The following is an 11,969-nucleotide window of genomic DNA, read 5'->3' on the forward strand; positions in this document are numbered from 1 at the left end:
TGTAACTGTTCACTCTAGAAAAATCATTTACTTTTCCTCAGGAAAATTCTTTGTCCGTAAGCGTCCATCCGTGTTGGCCTAATCCTGACCACACATGTCGCTGGGGTGAAAACGTCCTGTCCGTGTGTGCAGTTGCTGCTTCCAAGTGACCGTCTCCACCGTGGAGCGTCAGAGCTGCCAGAACCCCAGCCCAGGCCTGACGCCTCTCCTCTTTCTGACAGGGGGCGGTGCCCAAAGGAAATGCCACTAAAGAATTCATCGAGAGCTTACAGCTGAAGCCCGGACAGGTGGTGTACAAGTGTCCCAAATGCTGCAGCATCAAGCCCGACCGAGCCCACCACTGCAGGTACACACGCGCCCCCCTTACTGCTGCCCCCTTCCGCCCCTGCCCCACCGCTCACACGCTCTGGAGTAGCACCCCCACACCTGCTTCCCGCACGGGTGCCATCGGCCACAGGGCTTCTGAATGTCCCCTGCGCCGGGCACGTGACCACTGTGACTCCGTCCCAATCTCCATGAGCTCACTAGATTGGAAAGGGCGTTTGGTTCAGGCTCAGGACACCTGTGCTGAGACTTGGCTCTGCCACCCCTGGCGACGGACCCTGCCAGACCCTTGACCGTCTCCACCTCTGTTTCCGAATCAGTAAAGTTGAGGGGGTTCCTGCTCTTCCTCACAGCTTTATTACTTCGTTAAGGGCACAGGGGACAGCTGTGGAAAATCATTCTGCGTGTCCATTACTTGACCCATTTAAGAGGTGGGCCCTACTCCCTTGACTTTCAGAGGGAAACGAAGGGGCTGTGCCTGAATGGAGATGTTTCTTAAAAACAAAACTTCTAGAGGTTGTGACAATTGTAGGATTCAGGCAAAAAAGCCACGTCCCTATCTCATCTGTGGTGATTTTTCCCTTTAGTTTTCAGATTTCTTCATTGTTTTGAGTCTTCTCAACAAGAAGACATCTGGCTAAAAACTCCATTTTATCATTACAAGAGGACTTTAAATGCTAAGTTACAGAAATACACACGTATCACTTGCTCCTTTTCTCAGACTGGTTTTGGGGGGGCAGGAGGGGCACACCGAGCTCACATAGCTGGGGAGTGCCACAGACAGGCGTGGGGCCCAGTGTTTGCAGCTCCGGTCCAGGACTCTTTCCACTAGAACCCCGGTTTGGGGGTGACTCGTGTGGCCTGATGGAATTGCAGGTATGTCTTTCGGTCAGAGAGATGGCGACCTCTGCGACTAGTTGGCGCCTCTTGAGGGTGACGGCTGAGGAGCTTGGACAGGGCCTGTGCTAATTGCTGTCTCCCGCGGGGCTTCCAGCAGTTTGGAGAAGCTGAGTTTCTTTGTGCAGAGCCCAGCATGGGGTCAGTTTACCTCTGAGATCTGTGTTACAGATGAATTCAGGGCTGGCTGCTTGTGCCTGGGGTGCAGGTCTAGACTTTTCTGCCACCCGAGGCATGGGAAGTCAGCTGTCTTCATAGCCTGAGTGAAGAGGCCCCGTTTGCTTACGGGGTTCCCCGTGCCCGACTCCGGCCAGCCCCGTGTGCTGGAGCGGGCTTCCGCCTCGGCGTTGGAGAGGTCAGTGCCCCCGTCACGCTGTGGGACCCCGGACCAGGGAGCACATCTCTCTGAACTCGGCTCTGTCCTCCGCAAAGCGGGTCCTTGCGTGGCAGCTTGTCGTGAGCGGTAGACGTGAATCTCTGGGGAGTCCGCTGCTCCCCCAGCGGAAGCCATTGGTTAATAGAGGCATGTGCGAGCGGGGCGAGCTGCGTTCAGAGGCTGGACCAGCAGCCAGCGAGGTGCAAGCTTTGCAGGAAAGAACTTTCGGGGGATCAGAGTGGTTCTTTATCTTCCCTCCCGGAGCCCTCAGCTGCCTCCACTGCCTGGCATTTTGCTCACCGCCTCCTCCTCGCCTCTCTCCCCGGGATGATCCGAGGGAGGTATTCTTGAGTGCTAGTAAACAAATCAGCTTGAGCAAAACAAGAGCTGCTGACTCAGGGCAAGTCGAGTGAGGATGCCTGCGTGCCGCCTGCTCCCGCGTCAGGAAGCGTGCTGACAGCTGCTCCTCCGTGAGGGCTCGCGGCGGCCCGGGCCGTGTGGGGACCCACCATCTGGGACAAGCACAGGCCCCAGCATGCCACACACAGCTGGGTTCGTGACTGCTTGAGCCGAGAGGCCTGCCGCCTGCTCGAGAGAGTCAGTGTCAGTGTCACTGCTCGGGCGACGGCGCGGTCTGTGTGCGTGAGCGCGCACCCGGCTCTTCGGAGCCTGTCCTCCCAACGGAGCCCCGTGGAACTTAAGTCCATCCCATTCCCCGAGCTCTACTGGGTACCGCAGATGCTCCCTGACCTGGGTGTGCAGAGGTTCCTTCCAGCCTGCTGGTGTGTGGGTGGGTCTTCTTTCCACCGAGAGGCCTTCCAGAAGCCCAGGCTGCTTTCGTGCTTGGCGCTGAGGACCATGGCGGCCTGTGGAAGCCCCAGAGAGGGAGCCTTCGTGCTGACGCGGACAGCCAAGGTGCTGGGCTTCTGCGTTAGGTTCCTCTTTGCACGAGGAGGTGGAGACCCGTGCCCCTGGCAAAGCCTCACGCCCTCCACGCCCCCTGCCCGCAAACACATGCCCGCTGAGGCTGAGACCGTCACGAACTGCTCAGGGCCCCTGCCAGGGTCTTGTGTTGTCTGTCTGATGGTTGTGACCACCGATAAAATTGATAGAGTGCTAGTATTGTTTTTAAAGCATTTTACCTCCATCACCTCTAACCTTGGGAGATCGGGACCAGCTCTGCAGAGGGCGGTTCGGAGAAGCTAAGTTGCTGCGCCCAGGGCCCAGCGTGGGGATCCGAGAGCAGCGTTCTTTCCGCTGCACCGGACTTCCTTACCCGCAGTTGTTGCAGCGCTGGGCCCAGGATGTGGTAGACGCTTTTTGGCAGGAGGTGTGGCGTGAAAACCCGCGTGTGGAGCATGGCCCACCGGTGTCCTCTTGCTTTGTTCCCTGCTCGTGCCCTGCCGGCCGGCCCAGCCTGGCGCAGTGGAGCCACTTCCCAGGCCTGCGCTTTCCGCATCTGTAGCATCGGGCCTGCACTCAGCCCAGCCTTGCTAAGGGCGCCCTGGCCTGGCCCTGGGCCGTAGCGGTGTATTAGACGTGGCCCTGACCCTGGGGCCTCCCACTCAGGCAGGGCACGTGGCCGTTTTCCACCCCGATACGGTTTGGTAAGTGCCTCTGTAGGGAGAGACGCAGACCCTCAGGGACACAGCTATGTCTCCACGGCGGGCCGTCACCCAGCCTTGGGCAAGGGCCTCAGCCAGCGACTTGGGGGCTGAGAACCAAGAGCCTGAGTGCCTGTGACCCGCTGAGCTTGTCAGGCTCCACCAAGCTTTTGAAGGAAGTGCTTCTGGGCCTGAAAAATGGCAGGGAACCTGGAGGAAGAGGGAAGGAGGGGCACCGCCTTCTTCTAGAACATTGATTTAAAAAACACAGAAGGGGCTCGGGAAACCCTGGGGGCAGGGACATCAAAAGATACCTCCGTGGAAGACGTTCATTCTTTGCAGTGACTGTCCCACAGGCTCCGGTGCCCCGGGAGCGTGCCTGGCCACATTTCTCCCACGAGGGGCCGTGAGGGGTGCCCGAGAGGAGTCCCAGGAGAGGGCTAGCACACACAGGAGGGGGAGAGCAGCAGGGAGCCCCAGAGAGGAGAGAGGGAAAGGGCCCTCTGCCTGCTGTGTCTAGGGGGGGACACCTTGGAGCCCCCCTGCCCACCCAGCCACGGGGAGTGGGAAGAGGGCTGGCTCTGAGTTGACTGAGTCCCCACTGGGGGATCCGGGGTTGTGAGAGGCCCACATGTTTTCTTCCTCAGGACGGGTAGGGCCCGAGGCGAAGCAGCTGGGTAGGACGCAGGCCTTGCCCTCGGTGTTCTCCAAGCCCCAAATGCAGAACCGTTCGGGCCGGTGGTTTTGTGAGCCATGGGTAAGACGCCTCTGATCGGGGCCTCTCGCCACGCTCCCGGATGGCCTCCCCGTGCACAGGCACCCCCGCCTGGCCCCAGAGCCGGCTTCTGAACAATTCTGCATGGGGGGGGAGAGGGACCGCCGCGGCATTCCGTGTCTTTGCAGACAGGAAGCTCAGAGCCGGGCACTCTGGGCCAACGTCTGCCACTCTCAGCGGCTCTGCTCGCTTGGCCCTGCTCCCTGGAGGAGACGGAGGAGTGTTCTGAAGTGGCCACCCAGCGACACGTAGCCCATCGTGAAACCCACTTCCTGGGGTACACGCTGGGGCTCTTCAGAGGCTGGGAGGAGAGCAAAGGACGGATTTGCCTGAGAGCTTGTTGAAACTTGGGCAGCTTTCAGAGGTTCTCAGGCCCCTTGGCAGCTCTCGACTGCTGAGCAAACATGCCTCAGAGCACCCACCAGAAACCCCTTGCAGGGGGAGGCACGGATGGAGGAGAAAGGGCTCAGGAGCCTGAGGCAGGGAGGGGCTTAACCCTGGGAGTTTGGTCCTCAGATTGGGAGGGAGCAAAGACCCCGGCGCTGAGGAAGGACGTGCAGGGCGGCAGCGCAGAGGGAATGTGGGGCCTGGTGGCTGAGGCCCAGGGTGCAGGGAGCGGCTCAGTCTTCACTCTCTACTTGTCTGTGCTCTTAAAATCATACCCTGGGACAAGCATTACCAGTTGAGCTTCGTATTACACTTATTTGTATGTCCTCTTTAGTTAGGGACACACGCACGCAGAGAGAGACAGGCACCTGCCTTTCTCTGTATATCCCTCTGTGTCCCTTTCATGCCTCTTTCTTCCCCTGCCCTCCCGGCAACCAGGGAGAGTCTAGAGCTGGGCCAGCCTCTCTGAGATGTACCCATTCCCCCCGATGTTAGTGAGGACCTTCGAAGCTGTGGAGGAGAACCAGGGTGGAGACTGGCCAGGGCCCCACCATCGGTTCTCACTTTGTCCTTACAACACTTAAACTTCCTAGTGGCTCCAGGTTTGGCCAGTCTGACCAAGGTAGCTCCGCAGGCCCAGGCCTACCTTGCCACCGAAGCTCACGCCCTGCTTACAGAAGGCCGCACGTCTTCCTTGGGGTGTGGATGAGCCCGCAGCTCCGAGTCGGCCGTGGTCTCACCGTGGGGCTTTCCTTCAGAGTGGTCTGTGCTTCTGGGCCTGGAGTGTGGGGAGCAGCTCGCCTCCACTCCCGGAAGAGCTCCTCCCATGCTTTCCCTGCCGGGACAGGCGGCCAGCCAGAGCTCGGCAGGTGTGAGCTCCCCACGTGGGAACGAGACACAGCCCTTCCGCCAGGGTCCACCTGCCACGGCCCACAGTGCACTTCGTTAAGAACCTGAGATGAAGTTAGCTGTGGAAACTAGTGGAAAGAAAAGCTGGTGTGAGCGAAGGGGCTTTCCAAACAGAAAACACTTGAATTGTCTTCTTCCCGGGCTTATATTTACAGTATTTCAAGCTGTTGTGAAGGATCACGTCAAGGGGCGCATGTTAACAGATTGAGAAAGGACCAACTTCTCGTGAGCCCATCTGTTGGCAAGGGGGTGTTTCTAAGCCTGACTTTTGGGAGTGGGTGCTTTCAAGCCCCCATGAGCCTACACTCCTGTTTCAGATGATTTCTTCCAAAAAGGGATAGGGAGGGTTGTTTGCTGTCAGATAAGCTTGAAACAGTCTCAGTCCCAGAATAAGCTCTATGACAACGTAGCAGTTTGCAAGTTAGTGGGATTTCTGATCCACACTTAAGCTCAAATACATTCTGCTTTTGCAGCTGAGTGGCTGTTAGCTTCCAGCTGAAAGGTGCTTGAGGGGCACTTCCTGCCGCCGAGACATCCTGCCCTTGAGCCCGCTCTGCCTCTCCCAGAGTCCTCTGCGGTCAGCCACGCCCTCCCGGCTGGCACCCGGCCCTCGGGTTTTGTGTATTTGGGGGAAGTTGGGAGTACCTGTTTTCTGTAAACTGCCTCTTCGCTCTAGCCTCTCAGTAAACCAGCTCGCGGCCCACCATCAGTGCCAGCAAGCAGCTTGCTCAGCCCCTCGGTTCCACCCAAGACAAGGGGCCTGGTTGGCCAATGACTGTCCCCTGTTTGGAACGAGTGGGACCCTGGGGCTCCTGACCCCGCCTTCTAGGCCCCTTGCCACAGCCCCAGCAGTTCACCAGGCAGTGCCCAAGGAGGCCCCGTGCATGGACTAGAGCTGGGGGGGTGGGTTCTCGGGCCCCTGCTGCCTTGAGGACACCCCTAAAAGTCTGCCTTGTGGGCCCTTTCAGTGTTTGTAAGCGGTGTATTCGGAAGATGGACCACCACTGTCCCTGGGTCAATAACTGTGTTGGCGAGAACAACCAGAAGTACTTCGTCCTGTTTACAGTAAGTCTGCTTCCCAGTCCGGCCCCACCCTCTGTGGAGCAACGGAGCGCGACGCTCCTTCGAAAAGTCTAGGCGCCCACAGTGTGTTGTGCTGCTGTTCGGAATCCTGCCTGGCCATGTAGACCTCCCCCTTCCCCCCAGAGCGCCCCTGGGCTCAACAAGGGCCTGTTCCTAAGCCCTCCGCTTGAGCATCTAGAAAATTGGCTCAAGTCGATTGGCTCTAAGCAAGGGCCGTGTGCTGGGCTCCCACCCCGAGCGTCCAGTCTAAGTAGCTACGGAAGCCGGTTTTGGTGGGGACCCAAGCTGCCCCTCAGCTGCAGGTAGGTAGAGAAGAGTTAGCATGGGGGCTGGAAGGGCCCTTGGCAGTCAGGCCCTGAGTCTGCAAGTGAAGGGAAGTCAGCAGCCCGGAGCGCCCCGGCCCACCTAGAGCCCAGGTCACGCCTGGAGACGGGCACTTGTTTCTGTCTTCTTCCACACGCTCTCACCTTGGTCCCAGAGCAGGGGTGGGGGGAGGGAGACCAGTAGGGGAATCACCAGATGCCTCTCTGGCTCTCTCCCGGTCAGCCCTCAGCCTAACTGAGTGTTCCGGAATGGGAGGTACTGAACACCCCTGTCCCGGGAGCCTGCACGGTCAGAAGGTTCTCACAACAATGGCGTCTGCACTGCTTTCCTGTTTCAGATGTACATAGCTCTCATTTCCTTGCATGCCCTCATCATGGTGGGATTCCACTTTCTGCATTGCTTTGAAGAAGACTGGACAAGTGAGTATGTGCCGGACAGAGCTCCCCTCGCTGCTCCAGGGGGCGGTGTGCGACCCAGGCGGGGCGGGCTCTTGGTGTGGGTCATGGTGCCAGGGGCCAACCCCGTTTTATTAGATCTGCTGCAAGCCTACAGACTGACCAGGGAAGGGACAGCAGAGGCCCGAATCTCTCTTCATGACAAAAAGCAGCCCCCTAAAGTCAGTTCCACAGGTAAAGGAGTGAGTCAGACAGACCCTGTAGCCCGAGCGTGCCCAGGGGAAGTGCAGGCCCCGCAGGAATTGCATCCCAGGGCACGGGAGCCTTGCCAGGGACAGACCTGTGTCTCCGGGTCTTTAAGAAGAGGCACTTCAGGGACCCCTGGGTGGCTCAGTCATTGAGCGTCCGACTCGATCTCGGCTCAGGTCTCGAGCTCAGGGCTATGAGTTGAAGCCCCACGTCGGGCTCCATGCTGGGTGTGGAGCCTACTTAAAAAAGAAGAAGAGGCACTTTAATCAAAAGTCATTCATTCCAGTCTCACAGAAATCCCTCGTGAACTTTCGTTTTCTGAGGGTGTTCTTAACCGCTTCATTACCAGCCGGCATCAAGACCGCAGAGCAGCTCTCCCTGCTTTAGCGGTATCCGCTCCGTGCACAAACGCCGAGGAAGGAACTCCAGCCAGGAGACCGCACAAGCCCTGAGGCGAAAAAGATAGACGCTGGGAAGACAAACGCACTTTTATGATTTTAAAGAAGGATAAAAATAAGAAGAAAAAATAATTTTTAAATAGATGCTGGAGGAATTCAGAGGGGCCACGTGCTGGGGTGAGACAAACGTCTGGGGCAGAAGCATCAGATGGCCCCCTTTCCATTGCACCATCTCGCAGAACGTCACTCTTCCCGTACGTCCTGTCTTCTCACGCCCAAGCTGGCAGTGCCCGCTCCCCAGAACCGGGGAGGCTGTGGGAAGGATGGGATCTTTCGCTCCCAACCGGAGGTAAAGAGGCTGGCCCTGCCCTCTGCCCGGCCCGGCACCACCGAGGATGGGAGAGCCCCACGAGTCTCAGTCAGCTTGGGCTGCCATGACAAAGTGCCACAGACTGGGCGGCTGAAGCATGATCCGTCACAGTTCTGGAGGCCGGGGGGTCCAGGAGCAAGGTGCCAGCCGATTCAGTCCCTGGGGCAGGCTCTCGGCCAGGCGGGCTCTCGGCCTGGCTTGCGCACGGCCTCCTTCTCCACGTGTGCTCGCGTGGCCCTGACCGCATCATGGGCACCCCCCCGCCCTGACCTCCTGGGACCCTCAACACCTCCCAAAGGCCCCATCTCCAAGTAACATCACATGGGGGCTGGGGCTTCCACATATGAATTTTGCGGGTGACACAGTTCGGTCCGTGTCACCGTGTCTCCCAGTTTTCCTGACTACTGCCGTTCTGGTACCAGCCAGAGAGGGGGGAGGTCAGCTGGCGGGTGGTAGGGAGAAGAGGAAGGGGCACGCGGGTTTCTGCATTCCGACGTTCTGCAGAGCTGGGCAGGGCCCCAGCCCTGTCCTTGGCGAACGTTCTGCAAGTGCTCACACCCTGCTAAGCCCTAGGGCTCCAGTCCAACCCCAGATGTGGCCTTGGCAACGTGGCAGTAGAGTCTGACAAGGACGTTTTATCAACTCCGTCGCTCCCCCCACCCGCCGCTGTCGGGTTAACAGACACGGGCAGTGAGGCGTGTGCCCTGGACCGTCTAGGGGGCAGAAGGGCTCTATCTTCGGCACGCAGCTGGCAGAGGCCACGGCATTACTGCCCGCTAAGAGCCAGTTGGGGCGCACAGGACTTTTTGAGCAGCGCCTTATTTCAACCTTAGGACAAGCCCTCAGGGCGGGAGAGAGACTCCCACTTAGTGGATGACAAAAGCTGGGGCTCACAGGGGTTTAGCCAGTCCCCAAGCTCACACGTCTAAGAGGAGGGCCGTGATTCAAGCCCCAGTCTGGAGTGGGCTCTTCCAGCCCCACTTGATGACCCTGGGGCCCAGGGTCCTCCCTCAGGGCCCTTGGTTGTCTTCAGTCGAGATTCCTGATGGAAGAAGCTTGAGGTATGAGTGCCTCTGGCGCTAGGCTAGGAGAACAGTCCCCAGAGCCTGGGATTGGCCCAGTGTGACAGTGACTGCCATCACTGCTCAGCCGTGGGCGAGCTGTCTCGCATCCAGCTCGGGTAAGAAGGGGGAGGGGGTGTCCCCAGAACAAGGGCGCTTTGAGTTGAGGTTTAACGAAGGGTAAAGTGGTAGTTCTCCATTCCCTGGGTCTGGTTCCCGCCTCCCCAACTCCATTTGTAGTTGCTGGGGCCAGCCCAGGAGGGGACGGCTCCTTGTAGCTGGGTGAGGATGCAGAGCAGGCCAGGGCACCGGGCTCTGCCTCCTGCTCCAGCCCCGGGGCCGCCGAGGTGCGGAAGGAAGGAGCAAGGCGCCGCCATCCAGGGGGCACCCGCCACGTGCTCATGCCGGGCCCAGGCTGACCTGTGCAGATGTTCTCGCGCGTTCTCAACCACGCCACACAGCCGAAGGGAGAACTAAAGCTCGGAGAGCCCCGGCCGTGTGCCCACATTCCTGTGTTATCGGGCACTGCCCCAAGGCTGCCCCAAGGCTGCTCCTACAGCAGGGAGCCAAAGCCCCGGCCTCCTGGGGCTGGAGGTGTGGTGGGCAAGGCAGACAGCAAGCAAGGACAGGAACAAACGTGATTCCACAGGATGTGGGACGGGAAAGATGCAGGGGCCACAGAATAGTAGTGGGGACATCTTAGCAAGAGCTCGTGATGGGGAGTTGGCTCCGGGAGCCTCACCCTGCTGTGTCTGCCTGACTGTGGAACCCTCGTCCTGCCCACCCTCCTGCCCAGCGGCCAGGCAGGTGGCTGCCACACCCGGAGCCTCCCGGCCCTGCCAGCAAGGAAGCCAGAAGGGAAAGCGTCTGGGGGCATTGCTGAGTCCCAAGGGAAGCGTGAGGTGATAAAGGCATTTGGATGAGATGTTCCTCGCCCCACCACCTGTACGGTGGCCCCAGGCCCGTTCTCCTGAAGTCCCTGTGAGGGAGGCGGCAGTGCTGCTCAGAGGCCACTGAATCCCCAGATTCCCTGAGTTCCCACAGCCCAGTGAAGCCCGGCCCTGCGCTCCCAGGTCGGACCCCTCCAGCCAGGGCAGCAGGCCTGCGCACTGGGGCAACGAGAACCATGCACCCCAAGCCGGGCTGTGACAGGCCCAGGCAGCCGTCAGCGGGGGCAGGAGGCCTGGGGTAGCGAGTGCTGTTGGCTGGGACCCCTGTCTCCCAGTGTCGTCCCCATTCCCCCAGGCCTGGGGTAGTAAGTGCTGTTGGCTGGGACCCCCGTCTCCCAGTGTCCCCATTCCCCCAGGCACCCACCCCCACCCCCACCATCTCCCATGGCACCTCGGCTTTTCTCTCCAGTCGGGGGCGCTTCTGATTTGGACTTGGCCCAGACAGGCTGCTGAAAACAGAACCACACCACACATCTGGTCAAACCTCGCTGCTCTACAGGGGAGGGGGTAGAGGCCTGGACAGGGACAAGGACTTGTTTCAGGTCACACCCCCCAGCAGCCTGGGCTCAGAGAGCGGTCGGGAGAGCGAAAGCAGCGGCCCGGGGCCAGGTGGCTCTCTGGTTGGGCTGACCGTCTCAGTGACGCAGACACTCCTGAGAGGGACGTCTCCCAGGGGGCTTGTTTCGCCCCTAGCTCAGGGCCAAGCCCGGCAGCCAGACGGCCCCCTCGTAGACTTCGAATCCCCAAGCCCCTGAGTGGTCTCTGGACCTGCCCTTTCCTGTCCCCCAGAACCAGAAGGAGGCGCCCCACCCGCGCAGCCTGTGTCGTGCTCTCTGGGGGGGGGGCTCTCCCTGTCTTCACGCCTCAGCCCTGAGGCCTTTCTTGCTCCTTCCATGTGCCAGGCACCGTGCTTGGCCGCAGGATACAGACACTGGCGGGGGGGTGGGGAGAGCAAGGAGTAAGGTGTTAGGAGGGGAGGCAGCGGCCTGGCCCGTAGAGAAGGGCTTCTCCGAGGGAGTGCCGGTGCAGCCGGGTGGGGGCAGGGTGGTGCCCGCCGAAGCCTGGAGGCCAGGGACGCATGGCACCCAGGAGGAACCGAGTCGGCGGGGCCGGAGGCGGGGCAGGAGCCCTGGGGACATCGAGTGGTGCACAGCGGGCGATGGGTGGCAGCCCCAAGTCTCACAGGACCCTTTCCTTTCAGAGTGCAGCTCCTTCTCGCCCCCCACCACAGTGATCCTTCTCATCCTGCTGTGCTTCGAGGGGCTGCTCTTCCTCATTTTCACGTCCGTGATGTTTGGGACCCAGGTGCACTCCATCTGCACAGATGAAACGGTAAGCGGGCGGCCTGCCCCCCACCTCCGCTCTTGGGCTTGGGGGAGGACCCAGGGCAGTGCTGCTGGGAGGGCTGCGTGCAGGCCAGACCTGGGCGCCCAGTGACCAGGGCCCAGGGGTGAGGTGTGCAGGCCACATCCCTCCATGTGCAGTGACACCGGATCTTGCGCGTGCACACACACACACACACACACACACACACACACATCTTCCCCTGGGGCCGGCACAGCAGATCACACCAGGAATGGGGCCTGGCAGCCTTGGTGAAAGGTGCCCTTTGCCAAAAGTCCTTCCATCCTCCAATGATGGTTCTGTGTTACACACTGTGCTGTGTCAGGCACTCTCCTGGGCACGGGGACACTCTTCCCATCCGAGGACTACAGGCCTGGAGAGAGGATGATGGACAAAGGGGGCCTGAATCCAGCTGAAATGGGCAGGGTCAACTTCCTGGAGGAGGTGACTCCGTGAGTAGGTCCAGAGGGCAGAGTCAGGAGACAGCCTGCCTCAGGCGGCCCCGAGCTGCAGGCTGCAAGCG

The 11,969-nt window shown here is 60.2% G+C and overlaps 1 protein-coding gene across 4 annotated transcripts in view; it reads left to right on the top strand.

Annotated features, from left to right (window-relative positions):
* Nucleotides 1-11,969, top strand: part of ZDHHC3 (zinc finger DHHC-type palmitoyltransferase 3) — a 54,357-nt gene that overhangs the window by 30,474 nt on the left and 11,914 nt on the right. For 3 of the 4 annotated variants that reach the window (XM_040628936.1, XM_040628938.1, XM_040628937.1), the window contains exons 3-6: nucleotides 222-346; nucleotides 6,241-6,337; nucleotides 7,017-7,098; nucleotides 11,304-11,434. In XM_040628936.1, the coding sequence (XP_040484870.1) occupies nucleotides 222-346; nucleotides 6,241-6,337; nucleotides 7,017-7,098; nucleotides 11,304-11,434 (435 nt within the window). Of the gene's footprint in view, nucleotides 1-221; nucleotides 347-6,240; nucleotides 6,338-7,016; nucleotides 7,099-7,224; nucleotides 7,309-11,303; nucleotides 11,435-11,969 lie in introns of all 4 variants that reach the window. The other variant, XM_040628939.1, reaches the window with a different exon arrangement.

Source organism: Ursus maritimus, unplaced genomic scaffold, assembly GCF_017311325.1.
Source record: "Ursus maritimus isolate PB19 unplaced genomic scaffold, ASM1731132v1 scaffold_14, whole genome shotgun sequence".
NCBI classification, from domain to species: Eukaryota; Metazoa; Chordata; class Mammalia; order Carnivora; family Ursidae; genus Ursus; species Ursus maritimus.